Genomic DNA, 14212 nt, shown 5'->3' on the forward strand with positions numbered 1-14212 from the left:
AATCCTGTGATATAAACTGAAGGTTCCTGGCTCAGAATTTGGCTTTCTTGGGCCTGTTAAGGCAGTTAGCAGTAGTCCATCTACGTTCCAGCTTCTAAGATTTTATTGAGTCTTCTCCTTGTGGGCTTATGTCTTTTAAGTAAATTCCTTTGTTGTAGTTTTAGTGGAGTTTCAAAAGTGAACAAAATTAGTAAGTGATGTTTAGTAGTATGTTTCTGTTTTATCTTTCATTAATTTCTGCCCTTTATTTCCATTCTTCATTTCTCTTCAGGTTTACTCTATGGATCTGTTTTCTAATTCTTAGAAAAAAATTTTTAAAAGGGGTGATGCTAATCTTCTCTGTATTGTTCCAGTTTTAGTATATGTGCTGCCAAAGTGAGCTTTGTTTTCTAATTCCTGTAACTGAATGCTTAGTTCATTATTTTTCAGCCTATTTCTAATGTAAACATCTAATATTATAAATTTCCCTCAAAGAACCACTTCAACTATATTGTACTTAGAATGGAATCATAATGAAAATTCTACAAATCTAAGTATTTTAAAATTGCCATTATGGTTTCTTTTTTTACTCACGAGTATTTAGACATGTGATTTTAGGTTTCTAAAAATGTGGGCCATTTTGACTAATTCTGTTCTGTTTAAACTAGTTACACTGTAGTCAGAGAACATCTGTGCATGATACCAGTTCTTTTTTTTTTTTTTGAGACTGAGTCTCACTCTGTCACCCAGTTTGGAGTGTAGTGGTGTGGTCTCAGCTCACTATAACCTCCGCCTCCCAGGTTCAAGCAATTCTCCTGCCTCAGCCTCCAGAGTAGCTGGGATTACAGGTACCCACCACTATGCCTGGCTAATTTTTGTATTTTTAGTAAAGACAGCGTTTCACCCTGTTGGCCAGGCTGATCGCGAACTCTTGACCTCAAGTGATCCACCCACCTCGGCCTCCCAAAGTGCTGGGATTACAGCCATGAGCCACTTTGCCTGGCCAATGATACCAATTCTTTAAAGCAGAGGTCCCCAACTACTGGTCTGTGGCCTGTTAGGAACCAGGGTGCACAGAAGGTGAATGGTGGGTGATGAGCATTACTGCCTGAGCTCTGCCTCCTGTCAGATCAGTGGTGACATTAGGTTCTCATAGGAGCACAAACATTATTGTGAACTGTGCATGCAAGAGATTTAGGTTGTACACTCCTTATGAGAATCTAATACCTGATGATCTGTCACTGTCTCCCATCACCCTCAGATAGGAATGTCTAGTTGCAGGAAAATAAGCTCAGGACTCCCAATGATTCTATGTTATGGTGAGTTGTATAATTATTTCATTATATATTACAATGTAATAATAACAGAAATAAAGTGCACAATAAACGTAATGCTCTTGAATCATCCTAAAACCACCTCCCCACCCCAATCCATGGAAAAATGGTCTTTAATGAAACCGGTCTCTGGTGCCAAAATGGTTGGGGACTATTGCTTTAAATTTTGTCGAGCCTTGCTCTAAAGCTAATATCGAGTAGAATTATTAATCTATGCATGCTTGAGAAAGTTGTACATATTTTAAATATTAAGAGTATGAGATCATTTTGTTATTGTGTTACTCAAATTTTATCTATATCTATATTTTTTTGGTCTAAGTTACTCTGTTAAAGTATCTCGGTACGATGGAGCATTATCTATTTATCTTTGTAAATTCTGTCAATTTTTGCTTAAAATTTTCCATAAAAGTTTAGAATTGCCATTTCTTTTTGGTAAATTGAATCTTATTACTAATCTAGTGCACACATTTGTTTTAAATGATGCCTTAACTTTTTGTGGGTTATTAAAAGTTCTAGTCCAACTTTCTTTTGGATTCAGTTTTTAGAATTTTATTTACTCCTCCATGTTTTTGGAAGATATTGTAAAGTCAATTACCATTTTTAATGGTTACCAAAAATGCATATGTAAACATGAAAAGTAATCATTGTATATATTTTCTTCCCAAATAACAAGTTTCTTGCCTTATAAACTATGTAACTTTGATTATCCCCTTCCATTGTACGCTTTATTTTGTCCACTATTTTAGTTCCATTTTATATATTTTTTATTCTCTCAAATGACATATTATTTTAAGCAGTCACAATATTTTGTTCAGATATTACCCTTGGTTTATCATTTTATTCTCCTTTATTGTTCTTTCTTGCATCTCAGCTCTTCTGCCTAAAGAATATCTCTTAAAAAGTCTTTTAGTGGGGTATGTTAGCAAACTCCATTTTTGTTTTTCTCAAATTGTCTTCACCTTACCCTTGTTCTTAAAAGGTATCTGGTACAGAATTCTAAGCTGATGGTTGATTTCTCTCAGTACTTTAAAGGTAACAGTCCATATGTGTTTTGGCTTCCATGGTTGCTGTTGGTAAGTCTACAGACTGTTATTGCTTTGTTGGTAGTGTATGTGTGTGTGTGTGTATGTGTGCGTGTGTGTGTTTAATCTCTGAACGCTTTTAAGATCTTTGTCTTTGGATTTCAGCAACTTCAGTGTGCTTTTTCTACAGGTATCAATCAAGATTCAATTGTAGATAATAGTAACAACTAAATTGTAAGCAGAAAAGAATTTAATGCTTTCAATTTGAACAGAAATGCTGAATGAGCAAGATATAGGCTTTTCAGGAATGACTGATGAACACTAACACAGAAAAATCTTGCCAAAGGAACTTTATTCTTTGTCACAATTAAGAGGCTAGAGAATTGGGAAGCCTGTGGACCAACTTCTGCACCCAGCATCATACTATGTTAGTATAATTCACACATCAGGAAGCTGCCATCAGACCTGTTTGTACCAGTCATGATGCATACCCTAGATCCATACCAGTAAATGGATGTGTTACATACTACCACCTCTCTTCCCTCACTTAACTGGTTCTGAATTCAAGCCTCATGTCAATACATGTGATTGGCAGAAACTGAGTGTTATTTGGAATCTTACCTACAAAGGAAATACGGGAAATAAAGCTTTTATCCTTTTAGCATCTATAGTACTGGAAGGCATACTAGAAGGAGGTTGGAACAATGCTAATCTATCACATCTTCCACACCTGGGAAAGATTTCCATTTATTTGTCCTGCTTGGAATTTCTTGTTTTTGAAGCCGAGGAGTCATGTCCTTTGTCAGTTATAGAAAATTCTCAATTATCTCTTTAAATACCTCTTCTTCCCCATTTTTGCTATTCTCTCATTTTGGAAACACAATTAAATATTATTTCTCTGTAATGTTATCTGGCTTATTTCTTTAGGTCATCTTCCAGTTCCCTAATTATTTCTTAAGTTTTTAATTTCAACTATTTATTTATTTATTTATTTTTGAGATGGAGTCTCACTCTATCACCCAGGCTGGAGTGCAGTGGTGTCATCTCAGCTCACCGCAACCTTCAGCTCCTGGGCTCAAGTGATTCTCCTGCCTCAGCCTCCCAAGTAGCTGGGATTATAGGTGGCCACTATCATGCCAGTCTAATTTTTGTATTTTTAGTAGAGATAGGGTTTCACCATGTTGGCCAGGCTGGTCTCCAACTCCTGACCTCAGGTGATCTGCCCATCTTGGCCTCCCAAAGTTCTGGGATTACAGTTGTGAGCCACGGTGCCTTGTGGGTCAAGATGGCCGGGGGAGACCTATGCTAACTGGATCTAAATAATTATAAGCTTGCTTGGTTCAGAGTACACTGAAGTTTGTACACTGAACTACACTACATTGTTGGTGCAGTTAATTAGAAATCCAGCGGCAACAGGAGGCCTAAGGTAAAGACTATGCGAGTGCACAGTAACACCGGGGAACACCTCGGGGCGGTTGCAGAGCAGGGAATACTGCTCTGGTCCCATGGATGCCTCTTAACATAGAGACTGCATGAAGGCCTTGTAAAGAGGGCTTAGGCAAAGATCTCTGAGAAGGGAGGTGACCTCTGCTCCCAAGATCCGGGAGGGTCTTTGCAGATGGGAGCCGGCAAGGAGAAAAGCCTTGCAGGGCAGAGACCAAGGAACACCTCAGGCTCTGCATAGGTTCTCAGAATATGGAGTGATTTTAATTACTCTATGTCATCAATGCTCAGGAGATAAAAGCCCCTTCATGCACTGGGTATGGTCAGACCTGGTGGCTCCTAATCCGGTATACTTCTGATGCTGCTGTACCCTGATAACAATCAGTGATAAACTCAGAGCACTAGTTTAGCATGTCTTAGAAGGATCTCAAGTGCTCACCCCCACCCCATCTTACCTACCCCTTCACCCTCCACCTTCCACACCCATAAGATCAATGAGATCATGCACACAATAAAAGTGTTTGGAGCCTAGAGCTTGGGCGAACAGGTTCCCATGCTCACGTTGGTCCCCTGGACCCATGATGTAACTTCTACTCTTCTGTCTCTGTCATCATTTCCTTTTCTCAATCCCTCGTCACCGCCAGTACTAAGGGCACCCACTTACGGGGTGGCTGGTACCCAACAGCAACTGACTTTTTTTTTTTTTTTTTTTGGAGATGGAGTCTCCCCAGATGGTGAGAAATTAAGTAATCTTTCCCCTCCCAGATAAAGCTGTGGCCTAGTAAGGACTGGGAGCTCCCATCTCAGCCCAGCAGTTAATGAAGAACCTCTTCTCCCACTGGCTTGCCAACAGAAGCCAAGGAAGAGTACCTGGCAGTAATGAGGCGGTGCTCAGGGACCTGTGGGACTATAATAAAAAGTCTAAGTGTCTTGTTATTAGTGTCCTCCAGAAAGGGAGGAGAAAGAGAGCAGGGCTGAAAAGTATTTGATAAAATAATGGCAAAAAAGCTTCTAAATTTGTTAAAAAACAAAACAAAAGCAAAAAAACTCAGCAATTCCCAAACTAAAAGCAATAAATACACAAATTCATGATGCTGATCCAACCTCAAAACATAATTTTTTAAATTTTGTTTTGTTTTGTTTTTGTTTTTGTTTCCCCTTAAGAAACAGGGTCTTGCTCTGTTGCCCAGGCTGGAGTGCAGTGGCACAATCCTAGCTCACCGCAGCTTCAAACGCCTGTGCTCAAGCAATCCTCCTGCCTCAATCTCCCAAGCAGCTGGAACTACAGTTATGTATCACAATGCCTGGGCAATTTTTATTTTAGTTTTTAGAGGTGGAGTATCTCTGTGATGCCCAGGCTGGTCTCAAATTCCTGGCCTCCAGCGATCTTCCCACCTCAACCTCCCAAGTAATCTGGGATTACAGGCATGAGCCTGCTCAAACATGTTAAACCCAAAGAAATTCACATTAAGACAAACTATAGCTGAACTTATAAAAACTAAAGACAAAGGACAGACAAACAACATCTTACCATGAGGGAAAACATTTCAAATGATAAAGGATTTTTCATTAAAAAGAAATGTGTCAGAAGAAACCAAACCTGCTGAAATCCTGGTCTCAGGCTTCTAGCCTCCAGAACTATGAGAAAATAAGTTTGCTGTTTAAGCCACCCAGTCAAATGGTATTTTATTATATATAGCAGCCCTATCAAACTAGCATAGAGGGCAAATTCCACAACCTAATAAAAAAATCTCTAAAAAACATACAGCTAACATTTAACTTAATGATGAAAGGTTTTCCCCTAAAATTGGGAACAAGGCAAGAAGATCTGCTGTCACCACTCTTATTCAACATAGTCTTGGAAGTTCTAGTCAGGGCAATAAGGCAAAAAGGTACTAAAAAGTACACATATCAGGAAGGAGGATATAAACCATTTCTATTTGCACCAAATCTTAAAAACAAATCTACAGGGTTGGGCACGGTGGCTCACACCTATAATCCCAGCACTTTGGGAAACTGAGGCAGGCAGATCACGAGGTCAGAAGTTTGAGACCATCCTGGCCAACATGGTGAAACCTCATTTCTACTAAAAATACGAAAACTAACCAGGCATGGTGCGGGCACCTGTAATGCCAGCTACTTGGGGGAGGCTAAGGCAGGAGAATCACTTGAACCCTGGAGGCAGAGGTTGCAGTGAGCTGAGATCGTGTCACTGCACTCCATTCCGGGTGACAGTGAGAGACCCCGTCTCAAATAAATAAATAAATAAATAAATAAATAATAAAAAAACAAATCTACCAAAAATGCTCTCTTAGAACTGACTTCAACAAGGTGGCAAATAAAAGACAATCAGGGTGGGGTACGGTGGCTCATGCCTGTAATCCCAGCAATTTGGGAGGCCCAGGTGGGTGGATCACCTGAGGTCATCAGTTCAGGACCAGCCTGGCCAACATGGTGAAACCCTGTCTCTACTGAAAATACAAAAATTAGCCAAGTGTGGTGGTGGGTGCCTGTTGTCCCAGCTACTTGGGAGGCTGAAGCAGGAGAATTGCTTGAACCCGGGAGGTGGAGGTTGCAGTGAGCTGAGATTGTGCCACTGCACTCCAGGCTGGGTGACAGAGCAGGACTTCATCTCAAAGAGAAAAACAAACAAAACAAAAAGATAATCAATTGTATATCTGTATAATAGCAATGAACATGTGGACAATAAATATAATATCACTTATAATTGCTTTAAAAAATGAAAAACTACAAATTAAAGATCTAAATAAATCAAGAGACATACTACGTTCATGGATTGAACGACTCAATATTGTAAAGATGTCAACTCTCTGCAAATTGATATGCATATTTAATATAATTCCTAAAATCTCAACAAGGTTTTAAATTTAGACAATATTATTCTAAACTTTATCTGGAAAGGCAAAGGAACTTGAAAAACTAGAGCAATTTTGAAAAAGAAGGATGAAGTGGGAGGAATCAGTCTGTATGATTTGAAGACTTATTATACGGCCACAGTAATCAAGACTTTGAGGTATTGGTGAAGGGGGAAACATCTCAATCAATAGAATATAACTGAGATCCCTAAAACAGACCCACACAAATATACCCAAATAATTTTTGTCAAAAGTGCAAAAGCAATTCAATGGAGAAAGGACAGTCTTTTAAACTAATGGGTCTTAGAACAGTTGGACATCCACATGTAAAAAACAGAACCTCACCCTATGCCTCACACCTTATACAAAATAAACTGAAAATAAACTACAGACTTAAATGTAAAATCAAAACTGTACAATCTTTTAGAAAAAAACGTAGGAATAAATCTTTGGGATCTATAGGTAGATATAGAGTTTTTAGACTTGACACCAAAAACACAATCCATAAAAGGAAAATTGATAAATTTGACCTCATTGAAACTAAAAATGCTTGCTCATTGAAAGAGACGATGAAAAGTTATAGATTTGGAGAAAATATTCACAAATCACATATTTAACAAAGAATTAGAATCTCACAACTCAACTGTAAAAACAATAGAAACTGTCATTATCTCTTATAAAAAAAGAGAAACCAGGTAAAGACATGAGCAAAAATTTTTACCAGGGAGGACACATATACATATGGCAAGGTATGTTCAACATCATTAAACATTAGGAAAACACAAATTAAAAAAACCTTTATATTAGTACACACCAATCGGAATAAAATAAAAAATAGTGACACCATCGAATTCTGGTGAGGATGCAGAGAAACTGGATCACACTTATATTGTTAGTAGGAACGTAAAAATGGTAGAGCTACTCTGGAAAACAATTCAGCGGTTTTGAGAAAAACTAAAGATAAATTACTACAAATGCTAGCAATTTCATTCTGGGCATTTATTCCAGAGAAGTGAAAACTTGTGTTCACATAAAAACCTGCATTACTTACAACTGTTCATAGCAGCTTTATTCATGATTGCCCAAAACTGAAACAATCCAGATGTTACTCAACAGGTGAATGGTTAAACTGTGGTACACCTATACCATGGAATACTACTCAGCAATAGAAAGGAATGAATTATTGACACATTCAACAACTTGGATTACGCCAGAGAATTATGCTGAGTTCAAAATGCCAATTTCTAGGTTATATATTATATGATTCCATTTGTATAACATTCTTGAAATGACAAATCAGAAATACAGAACAGATTAAATGATCACCAGGGGTTAAGGACAAGGAGTGAGGAGTGAGGTGGGGCAGGAGGAAAGTGGGTGTGGTTATAAATGGGCAACACAGTCATCCTTCTGATGATGGAAATGTTTGTAGTACTTACTGGTTGTGATATCGTACAATAGTTTTGTAAGATGTTACAGATGGAGGATGTTGGTAAAGGATACATGGGATCTATTTTTTTTTTTTTTTTTTAACAAATGCATGCATTTCTACAATTATCTAGAAACTAAAAGTTTAATTAAAAAAAACAAAAGAACAAACTCACAAATCGTACTACTTATTTATTGAACACCTGTTGTATGGCAAGGCCCTATTTAAGGTAATCTCATGAATGTTATTTATTTAATTTTCATGAACTCCTAAAGATTATGCCCATTTCCCAAATACTCTTTCATGAAATACTAATTTTTTATAAAATTAATTGCCCTCCCAGAGAGGTATTATGTAAAAGGAATTCCCCAGTCAAGCAGGTTTAAAAAAACCATTTTTTTTTTAGCTGTAGGATTTTTAAGGTCTCTAATGTCTAATGAACTTTATAAATATTCAAAATGAGGCCATTACAGACAGCTTTCTTTAATTTTTCCACGTCTTTAATTTTGGAACCCTAGTTTTCACATGATGCTCATTAACAATTTGTCTGAAGACCCACTATTCCTTATAATATAACAATAAATGTTGGGTTATAGTTTTCTACCAACATCTCTACTGATGTGAGCTTTTATGTGTTATTTCAATTTAGTCTATAGATTTACTGTTATAGTCTGAATATACTTCAATCATAGTGCAGATGATCCAAACTACTTACCATGTAACGATATAAATAGATCGAAGTACTAATGTAAAGACCAACATTCCATACATGACCTAAATAGGAAAGGAAAATGTGGTTAATACAATCGTTATTCTTTGGCAAAGGAAGTCTGTTTTTCCTACCAAAATAGCCTTTCCAATTAAATGTAAATATCCTTCATTACATTTTAAAGAATAGAATTTTTAAAATGTGTTAAATCACTAAGTCATGCTAACTTCTGAGGAAAAGGGCCTGCTTAATTTTATTAAATAACCAATTAAATAACCAATATCAGAAGTTCTATATCAATTTTAACTCTGACTGGATCCATAAATTTTAAATATCTGCTGAAACCTGAACAAATGCTGTAATTTTGCTTCATATTCTCAAGCTCCCCACTTCTCTTTAGTTTTGCTTTCAGCACAAATACAGTATTTGTGCTTCCCATCTTATAACAGCATAAACCTGAATTCTTTTAACTCTTCTAAATCTGCATTCATATGCATCCTCCCCTGGCATTCTTTCTCATCTCTAGTCTCCAAAAAATAGGTGCCCACTTCTTGACCAAGGTTAATCTATTTTCCTGTGTTCTTTTTTCTATATGTTCCCACATCTTCCTAGCATTGGCTCTTCTTTCTCTTCTGTATTAAGCATTAGGTGAGTATTAGTACCTGGAAAATGGAACCTAGTGGGAAAATATTATTTAGCAAATACATATAAAGCCAGTAGTTGAGAAAGCACCATCCAGATCAAGAAATAAATCCTTGTTAACACCCTAGAAGTGCTGCACGTGTGTCTTCCCAGTCCAACCTTCTCTCTTCCTTCTTAGAGGAAACCACTCTTCTGGTTTGTATAATAAACATTTTCTTGCTTTTATTTATATAATTACTAATTTAAAGTGTCATCTACATATGCATTCCTAAGTAATAATATTGTTTGCTTTTGAGTTAAAATAGAATTTTGATTAAATTTTATTTTATTATTTTTTTTGAGGCAGGGTCTTTTGTCGCCTAGGCTGGAATGCAGTGGCATGATCATATCTTATAGCAGCCTTGATCACCCAGGCTCAAGCCATCCTCTTGCCTCAGCCTCCAAAGTAGCTGGGACTACAGGTGTGTGCGACCACATCCTGGTTAATTTTTTTTCTTTTTAGTATAGACAGGTCTCACTGTGTTGCCCAGGCTGGTCTCAACCTTACGTGGATGAGAGTACAAAAGAAGCTGTGTATGTGAATAGCTCTGGGTCTTCTGATGAGATAAAGATGCTACATCTGCTATAACTCTCATCTCGTGTCCTATAAAGCTAGGGAAACACAGTATTAGATTAAAGCTTATTGGAGTCTTATTGCCAGCATAAATCCATAACCACAGCTATACTGCTAAAAATGGTGAACAAGAAAGGCATAATCCCTATACTCACAGCAATTACAGTAAGGAGAGAGATAAGTAACCAGACAATTATTGTATTATAATTCTATGGCAGGAACTGTACAGAGCACTTTGTAAACACATAGGAAGGCCACCTAATCCAGACTTACACAGTTTAGAAAGTCTTTCTGGAGGATATGGTATTTAAAATTTTATACCTGAAGCTCATGTAGCAGTTAGTTACTTTAAAAGAAAGTGGAAGAGAGTGGTTGGCATAGCTTATATTCTAGAGACAAGAAGGAAAAAAGATCCTTATAGCATATTGTTGGAATATAGAATAGGAAAAATGGAGCCAGAGACCAGAAGTCAAATCTGACCTTTCAAGTCATGTTAAGGAGCTGGACTTTATATATGAGTAACAAAGGCCAGGTGTGGTAGCTCACGCCTGTAATCCCAGCACTTCGGGAGGCCAAGGCCAGTTGGAGAACAGCCTGGCCAACATGGTGAAACCCCACCTCTACTAAAAATGCAAAAATGAGCCAGGTGTGGCGGCAAACGCTGTAATCCCAGCTACTTGGGAGGCTGGAGCACGAGAATCACTTGAACCCAGGAGGCGGAGGTTGCAGTGAGCCAAGATTGCACCACTGCACTCCAGCCTGCGGGACACAGCAAGACTCTGTCTCAAAAAAAAAAAAAAAAAAAAGACTGGTGCGGTGGCTCACACCTGTAATCCCAGCACTTTGGGAGGCTGAGGCAGGCGTATCACCTGAGGTCAGGAGTTCGAGACCAGCTGGGGTGCCAACAGAGTGAAACCCCACCTTTACTAAAAAATACAAAAAATTAGCCAAGTGTGGTGGTGGGCACCTGTAATCCCAGCTACTCGGGAGGGTGAGGCAGGAGAATCACTTGAACCTGAGAGGTGGAGGTTGCAGTGAGCTGAGATTGCGCCATTGCACTGCAGCCTGGGCAACAAGAAAAAAAAGAAAAGAAAAGAATGGAAAGCCAATGAAGGTTTCACCAATAGATAACATGGTCAGACTCACGTATTAGAAAGATGTCCCTGTCCTGCTGAGTGGAGAATGAGAGGGAGGTGAGACTGACAGGAAATAAACCAATGATAACATGTTGCAGTAATCTAAGTGAGAGATGGGGACCTGAACTTGGGTAGTATCAGGGGAGATGCAGAGAAGTGGCTAGATTAGAGAGAGATTTAGGGTTCAGACTAATCATTAATTCGAGTAAGAGAGAGAGGGGAAAGACAAGGATGGTGGCCTGGTTTATGGCATGGACAGTTAGGTACGTGGCAAAATTAATTATTGGATTAGAGAATATATGAAAAGAAAGGGAGAAAAATGGTGAGTTCACTTCTGCAGATCAGAGTTTGATGCGCCAGTGAGATATCTAAGTAGAGATCTCTAGCAGAAGTTGGATACCTAGGTCTATAGTTTAAAAGAAAAATCAGAGCTGAAGAAATAGAACTGTCGGCATATAGGAATCAATGGGAAGGAATTTCTCAGGAAATATGTTGAACATATGAAATGATGGATTGGGAAAGAATCTATGCCTTGGCAATGTCATGGGACTTTTTCAAACTAACTTTCTCTTTCTCCAGAGCACCCCTACCCCATCCTTCTGATGCTCCCCACTGCTAGTGGCCTACCCAGTATTCATTCTCTCCTTCCAACTATAGAGAAACTGATTTTATTTGGCTGGAAGCATTTTCAGCTATATAAGCTTGATTCTCAACATATAGAGGTTTTCTTTTTTTTTCAATAAAAAAGGTGATAAAAGATATACTTTTCTGCTCCTTATAATTTTCATCTAATAATATGTATATTTTTATAGTGAAATTTTATCTTTCTATATTTAATAGTTTTTTTAAGTCTCCAAACTCTAAAGGCCGTAAAAATATTATTAGTGTTTTCTCTGCTAAAGCAACTAATAAGTTAAATCAGGATAACAACACAGAGAAAGATGGCCTGTAAATTTAGACACAGTTGTTAGGTAAGGCCTCTCTGCTAAGTTAACATTTAAGCAGAGACCTGAATGAAGTGAGGATATAAATCATGTAGATAGCTGGGGTACTGGTATCCTAGGCAGTGGAACATGAGTGCAAAAGTCCTAAAGTGGAAACATGCTTGTTGTGTTTGAAATATAAAGCAAGACTCAGTGTGACTGGGGAGAATGAGGGAGAGGCAAGTGGAAGGATATCCACCTACCCTCACATGGTTTTTCTTTTTTATAGCAGTTATCACCTTCTAACATGTTATGTATACTATATAATATAAATTTACTTGTTCTATCTGTAGTGTATTGTTTCATATCATCCTATAGCACTGGTTTTAAAAAAATCCTTTCTCAATGGACTACAGCAATAGAAATCAAACTTGTCTCTTTCCTTGGCGTTTTACTTTCTTCCTCCAGCCCTTAGGTAGCCTTTCAATGAATCTTTCTAAAATGAGAATCTGATTTGGTCGTACTGCAGCTTAAAACTCTTTAATGGCTCTTGACAGCTTATAATTTTCAGCATAGTATAAAGGGTTCCTCATGACCTAACCCCTCACCAGTAATCCATACCCATCTCCTATATCTAGGGCCAGCCATATCAAATATTTATAGTATACCCATGCTTTTAAAACTTTTCTACAAAAGTACTCCTAAATAGCAAAGAAAGGATGACTTATTCCCGACGGACAAAGATGGGAGAGGGACACTGAACACACAAACTTCTTTGAAGTTTCCAATTTCATCCTATAAATTCATGTGGTCATTGTAGTCAATTCTGTAACATAATTATATTTGTTTTAACTTTAAAAAGTTTAATCCCAGCTGGGCATGACGGCACGTGCCTGTAATTCCATCACTTTGGGATGTCAAAGCGGGCAGATCACTTGAGGTCAGAAGTTTGAGACCAGCCTGGCCAACATGGCAAACCCTGTCTCTCCTGAAAATACAAAAATTAGGCCAGGTGCAGTGGCTCACGCCTGTAATCCGAGCACTTTGGAAGGCTGAAGTGGGCGGATCACTTGAAGTCAGGTGTTCAAGACCAGCCTGGCCAACACAGTGATACCCCATCTCTACTAAAAATACAAAAATTAGTTAGCGTGTTGGTGCACGCCTGTATTCCCAGCTACTTGGGAGGCTGAGGCACAAGAATAACTTGAACCTGGGAGGCAGAGGTTGCAGTGAGCTCAGATCACACCACTGCACTCCAGCCTGGGTGACAAAGTGAGACCGTCTCAAAAAAAAGAAGAAGAAAAAGTTTAATCCCTACAATATAGTTGAATAAAATAAATGTTCTAGGAAAACAGGCATGTTCAGATGCAGTCAATGATTTTGTAAACACCTCAGCATGCTACCACAAATCCCTGGGTGAACTTGTACTCCTGTTTCATGTGCAAGTTACCAATTCACACTTCTTTACCTTAACACAGGGGTCCCCAACCCCCAAACTGGTACAGGTCTGCAGCCTGCTAGGAACTGGGCTGCACAGCAGGAGATGAGCTGCAGGCAGGTGAGCATTATTACCTCTTACTAAATCAGCAGTGGCATTAGATTCTCATAGGAGCACAAACCGTATTGTGAACTACACATACAAGGGATCTATGTTATATGCTTCTTATGCCTGATGACATGAGGTGGAACAGTTTCATCCCCAAACCATCCCCTGGCTGTTCCTTGAAAAACTGTCTTCCATGAAATGGGTCTCTGGTGCCAAAAAGGTTGGCGACTGCTGCCTTAACACACGGTTCTCTATGGATGGAATAGCCTTTCTCCACTTCTCTACCTGTGACATCTTGTTCATCTTCAGGACTCTCCTGAAGCCTCTCTCTGAGTCATTTAAGCAGACAGAGAAAATCCTTGTCTATATTACCACTGCTTTTATATATTTATTGTAAGACTTATGTACTGCAATTATTGATTAGACAATGATCTTCTTAAGATTAGTGGTCATATCTTATTTGCCTACGTATATTAATGTTAGTTAACATTATATTGAGTATTTATTATGTGACAAGGGTTTTATATGCATTATTTTATTCAATCCTCAAACTTAGGAGG

General features: G+C 38.3%; 1 protein-coding gene across 3 annotated transcripts in view; it reads right to left on the reverse strand.

Moving 5' to 3' along the window:
- ACER3 (alkaline ceramidase 3) overlaps window positions 1-14212 on the reverse strand; it is a 159334-nt gene that overhangs the window by 20320 nt on the left and 124802 nt on the right. For all 3 annotated transcript variants that reach the window (XM_039462270.2, XM_074400420.1, XM_074400421.1), the window contains one exon: window positions 8799-8857. In XM_039462270.2, the coding sequence (XP_039318204.1) occupies window positions 8799-8857 (59 nt within the window). The remainder of the gene's footprint in view (window positions 1-8798; window positions 8858-14212) is intronic.

Source organism: Saimiri boliviensis, chromosome 6 (assembly GCF_048565385.1).
Source record: "Saimiri boliviensis isolate mSaiBol1 chromosome 6, mSaiBol1.pri, whole genome shotgun sequence".
NCBI classification, from domain to species: Eukaryota; Metazoa; Chordata; class Mammalia; order Primates; family Cebidae; genus Saimiri; species Saimiri boliviensis.